This window comes from Oreochromis aureus, linkage group 7 (assembly GCF_013358895.1).
Source record: "Oreochromis aureus strain Israel breed Guangdong linkage group 7, ZZ_aureus, whole genome shotgun sequence".
NCBI classification, from domain to species: Eukaryota; Metazoa; Chordata; class Actinopteri; order Cichliformes; family Cichlidae; genus Oreochromis; species Oreochromis aureus.
The window spans coordinates 30,163,413-30,169,408 of record NC_052948.1 but is presented as its reverse complement, the minus strand read 5'-3'; the positions used below and the strand labels follow the sequence as shown (position 1 = coordinate 30,169,408).

The window sequence follows — 5,996 nt, the reverse complement described above, 5'->3', positions numbered from 1 at the left end:
GAAGACACTAACAGCACAGGTAAGATCTTTTCAAATGTTAGTCTCAGAGATTAAATTAATGATAAATTAAATAGAGAGATTATTTAATTGAAAAAGACAAGAAAAGCCTAATTTCATTTATTCTCCTACTTTAATTTCAATCATCTGAATGAATGTGACAGGGCAGATTTACCAATGAGGCAGCAGGTATGCAGATTCATGCCATTAAAATCTCACGAATGTTTTAACCTATTTAAAAATCTGCATACTTCAGTTCATATATTCAAGATTCTTTATTCGTCACATGCACATTATACAAGTATAACTAGCAGTGAAATATAACCTGATCCGCTCCTCGACTTGTGCAAAGGGGGGACAGAAGAAGAACATCATATATTATATACATTAGGTGAATGTGCAGTAGTAGCGTTGTATGCAGCAAGCAGGTGAATTCTGTTCTTCTTTGTGTTATTAACTGTTTTACACAGAAGCAGAAAAAATTATATATATCTGTTTTTGTAAACTAGAGAGCCGACTGTGACCTGACTGTGTAGATCTCATTCATCAACATGGCAACGTAAGTATGACACCGAACAGTTAAGATAAAACTCCAGCTTCATGTTTATGATTGTGTTCTCTCTCTTATACACACACAGAGTTTCTATCCCTTCTTTATGCTCTAGTGAATTTTGAATTCCACTGATTTTCAGAGGTAGATGGTATGCAGTGCTTTGCAAATACATTAGACCAGCTGTCATAAAAACAAAAAGGCCGTTCAGCTTCATGAAATGTTCTAATGTGGACTCTCTGCTTTTCAGTGAGTTCTCAGCATTTTACTATTTTGAACAGGAATTTCAAACAAATTTATCATTTCAGAAATTAATCAAGCGTAACATTCAACCACTAAAATGAAATTTTTCTACTCTCCACTACTCAAAGCGCTCTATACATAATGCCATATTCACCCATTCACACCAGGACTGTCCTCTATGCTTTTAAGTGCTTATTACAATTCACAAACAGATCAGATGGATGCATCGGAGAGCAACTTTGGGTTAATATCATGCCCAAGAATATTAGGCATACAGACTAGAGAAAGCCAGGGATCAAGCCACCAACCTTCCGATCACCTTCCTGCTCTACCTCCTGAGCTACAGCCACCCCTTTGTAATTTCTTTGTCTTCAGGATCTGTTCTCCAGGGTTCTGCAACTAAATAACTGTAATCTGGCATTTTAATGAAAATATAATAACATGCTTTACTATTTTTTCTGCTTCTGTGTAAAACAGTTAATAACACAAATGCATTTTAGCATTAAAATGTCATTTTGATAAAAGAGCTCGTACATAATTAGCAATACTTTTAATTTAGAGCAGCTGTGGCATAAACCCTATGCTGTTTGGTGGTCTAATAAATCTGTTAAGCAGTGTATTTATCTCTAATGTCAGAGCAACAGAGATCTCTGCAGCTCTGGTGGAGTGCAGGATTCATCCAGAAGAGTTTCAGTACCAGCAATAATATAGATATTATTGCTTGCACCCATTCACCGTCACAATGTTTTCAGAGAGAAGTAAAAACTGTGTTACACTGTTTTTAATTAGGACCATAATCACTCCTGTGCAGTGGCTCTGGCAGGTGAAATACACCGACTAAAGAAAACATCAGCAAACAGAAAACACTCCCCTCAGTCTGAGGCTCAGGCTGCTGGCCGACTTTATTCTCCACTTCCACTTCTTTCCACTCCGCATTTTATTAACTTTGGTCCATATTTCTGACAATTAACAGACTGAGGTTCATTAAAAGTTTGTTTCTTCTTTTGATATTCATGCGTAGATTTCACCACAAACAAACGAAAAACTGTGATTAAGGATAAATAAATAAACAAATATTTAATGATATGCTTTCAGTTTTATATGTATTTCCTTACTTTTAAATTATTATTTATTTATGTAGTAAACAACATATTCTTTATTCCACGTCACATTTAATAATATAGATCTTTATTACTATTTATTCTCCTGTTTTAAAAACCTTTTTGTTTAAGTTCATGCTGTAACTTTAATTTCAAACGAACTGTGAACACATTTTGTAAAGAGATTATTTTGTCCATTGAACATGATCTTAGTACATTAATGTAAATCAATGAAATCAGAAAAGCCTTGTTTTAGTTCTGACTGTTTCTTATACTGGATACAAGCAGGAGTAGGTGAGATAAGTCCTGATATAAAATCAGCAGAGCAGTTGGGTCAACGTACAGAACAACTTGATCATTGTGTAGGAAAGCTTTCAGAAGAACCCTGACAGAGACACTCATCAGGAGTTGTTAGATTCTAGTTACAAACAAAGAGTATTACCCTTGGAGGTGATTCAGAAACTAATTTAACTCTAACTGCCTACATCCAGATGCTGATTACACTAACCTTTGATGATGCAACACACTCGCAGCTTTGTAGTTAAGTACAATCAACAGCCACGCCTGTTCATGGCAGCTCTCCTCTTATAGATCCTCGTTCTTGGTAAAATAGTTAGTGTGTACTTTAGAAGCCAGGAAAAAAATACTCCAGGTATCTGTTAATTTTAGGGATTAGAACAACGACGTAAATAATAATAGATATAAGTTTTAAACTTTAGTGGTAAACAAAGACTCAAAATGGAATCTCCATAATTTTGGACTCTGAATGCAGATAGAAATGTTACTGATATTATCTATTAAAAGTGTAAATGTGAAATAAGTAATGTTTTACTTTTGCTTTTAGGATCAGTAACATCTCCCCCAAATATAAAGACATCATCTCCAAAAGTGTTCAGATCCGTTCAGGACCTCCTGCTGTCTACCAGCTGAGACCAAAGGAAACTAAGATCGGTTCTCTGACTAGAAAGACTGTCGGTGAAAAAAACATGAGCAAGGCAAATAAAAACATCTTACTTGTGGGAGAAACAGGAGCAGGAAAATCTACTCTGATCAACTCTATGGTCAACTACACCATGGGAGTGAAGTGTGACGATAAAGTCTGGTTTCAGATCGTAGAGGATGAGAAGAGAAGTCAGGCAGAAAGTCAGACATCAGATGTGATCGTGTACGAGATCTTTGGTTTTGAAGATGAAACTCTGCCCTACTCTCTGACCATCATCGATACTCCGGGATATGGAGACACCAGAGGGACTGAAAGAGATGACATCGTCATTAAAAGGTTATATGAACTGTTTCGAGCAGAGGATGGAGTTCATGAAGTTCATGCAGTGGGTCTGGTGATGAAGGCAGCTTTGAATCGAGTGAGTGACCGACAGAAGTACATCTTTGATTCAGTGATGTCTCTCTTTGGAAAAGATGTGGAGAAAAACATCGTAGCTCTGATCACACACTCAGATGGAATGCCAGCTAAAAATGTTCTTGAGGCTCTTCAAGCAGCAAACATTAAATGTGCCATAAATGAGAAGAACCAGCCTGCTCACTTCCTGTTTAATAACTGCCTGAACACACCAATAACAGAGGAAAATGAGTTTGGTTTGGACACAGCATGGAGGGTGACAGAGAGGGGAATGAATCAATTCAAAGTCTTCCTGGAAAAAACTCCTCCTCAGAAACTGAAGACAACGGTCGAAGTATTGAATTCACAAATCAGACTGAAAGCATGCATCCAAAACCTGCAGGAGAGAATCAAGTTCACGGAGGAAAAACAGAAAGAAATCACAGAGACAAAAGAAGCTCTGAAACTACATAGAAAGGAGATGGAGAATAATGAAAAGTTTACTGTAGAAGTTCCAGAGTACTACAAAGACAAAGAATCCATTAATGGTGGGTGGTGGGGCTTAGGTTTTTATGAAGGAGCTGTCTGCTGTACAGTCTGTGAGGAGAACTGTCACCATCCTGGATGCACAGTGGCCTGGTCTGCTGGAAGCTGTGAGGTCATGAAAAATGGCCGCTGCACATCATGTACCAGGAAGTGTCCAGTATCAGCTCATGTGAAAAAAAAGTGGATCTATGTGACCAAGAAAAGGTACGTTAAGAAGACCAATGAAGACATGAAAAACAAATATGAAATGAATAAAACTAAAGGTCAGAACAAGCAAAGCCTTTTTGAAAATCTTGAAGAGGAAATGAACAAACTGACAGCAGAGAAGTCACAGTTACTGGATGAGTCCTACCAGCATCTTGTCAGACTGGAGCAGATCGCTCTGAAAACTGATTCAGCGTCCACTCTTGACCACCTGGACTTCCTGATTGAGAAGATTAAGGAGGAGGAGGGTGAAGGAGACTCAGAGAAAGTCGTTAAACTGGGGGAGATGAAGAAGAGAGTGGCTGAAGCAAATAAATCAGGGCCAAACATTTTTGACAAACTAACAGCATATGGGAAAAAGAGATAAGTCCAGTCCTGAAATCTGATCTTCTTTCATCTGATTGATACCTTGGATTCTTCATGTGTGTTCATGCTCTCAATGACTGCTTGAAATATTTCTGATGACTCAGACCGAGTGGAAACGTTTGGATCCTTTCATGTTGGACTTGATTTGTTCAGTTTCTCTATATTCTGTTCTGACTCCTCAATAAAAAATAAAAAAAACAACAAACCCTAAATTTAATGCTTTACAGTCTTTTATGTCCATCTCTGAAAGCCAAAAGCTAAGCATGTAGCTGAACTTTGCAGATTTCAGTAATTTATGTAATTTAATAATAAACTATTAACTTTAACTAAGACATTATAATAAACCTTCAAATAAAACACTTTTACAAAATTTAAAAACACATCTATATCCAGCTTTAAGGATCTAAAAAGATTTATTTCACCTAAAAATATGTTTAATCAGATTAAATAAAATCCCAGAACTGAAATTATTCTCTGTTTTTGTCACAATCTGTAGCTGCAGATTGTGGGTTTCTTTGTAATACGAGCCAAACACAGACCACAGGAGACAAAGCTGTACTCTAACCAAGGGCGTGACATTTATTAAGGCAGATAAAAGGAAAATGAACAGAAACAGGTAATCAATAGAGATGATACCACACAGAACAGAATCTTTAAGGAAAACAGTGGAAATGTGCTTTTCCAATAAGAAAACACTTTTCAGTCTCCTTGAATCAGATTATTGAATATCTTTATGTGGTGCTCTGAAATGTTCCTTCTGAAGAATCGAGAAGCTGTACAAGGGAAGCAGTGGCAGTCCTCAGGCCAGTCGGATGTCTCCTGTGACTGAGATGTGATTAGAGTTCCCCTGGTTTATTTTACAGTCATATTTCTCCAAATTTCCACTGTCGCTGTAAAGTTTCCACTCTAGTTCATAATATATTTCTACAGAGTGTGACTATCCTCTGTTTGCTTTTTAAATGACTTCAAGGGAACACTTCATACAGTACATTCATATTGTCCTTCATACAGTCCAGGTCACAGTCTGATGATCCTTTATTCACACACTTCATTTGTTAGTCAGTGTGAACAATAGAGGCTCACAGGGTGGAAGAGCAGGAAGGGGATTTTATTTTCATTCTCTTTAATTGTAGGAAAAATATCTGAGTTTGTTCTTTATCTCATTTGACTCTGTTCAGCTGACTTAGATGGCAACATCATACCTTTTTATCCTCTTCAGGAGTGACTCTGAAGATTCCAGCAATGAGAGCTGGTATCTGATTGGTCACATTCAGCACTTATAAATATGTAGTTAGAACTCCTACACAACAGCACTTCCACCTGCAACAGCAACTAAAATCCAAAAGCTGAAGTCAGTCCTCCAGTGAATGAACGGCCTCCTGCTCCCCCAGTCCTCCTGCTGTCCTTTGTACATCTGTGGCCTTCTGTATTTCTTTTACATCTTTAGAAATCCTCAGAAACATTCTTACACTTTCTCTCAGTGTTTGGTTTCTGCTGTCAAACTGCTGGATGGAAGATGCATCGTTAATACGTTTGCTCATGAAGTCCAACAAACTAGGAGGCAGGTCTTTGCTTCCTCTTTTTTTGGGAGCCAAGGACATTTCGTGAAGTTTCCTTTAAATTAAAAACTTGTTGACTAGTTTTCCTCTGGACA

At 37.4% G+C, this 5,996-nt stretch overlaps 1 protein-coding gene across 1 annotated transcript; it reads left to right on the top strand.

Moving 5' to 3' along the window:
- On the top strand, nt 1-4,535 carry LOC120441193. The gene is made up of 3 exons (XM_039615316.1): nt 1-19; nt 507-556; nt 2,735-4,535. Exons 2-3 carry the CDS (start codon nt 549-551, stop codon nt 4,341-4,343), a joined length of 1,617 nt encoding a protein of 538 aa, XP_039471250.1. The 5' UTR covers nt 1-19; nt 507-548; the 3' UTR covers nt 4,344-4,535.
- The last annotated feature ends 1,461 nt before the right edge of the window (nt 4,536-5,996 follow it).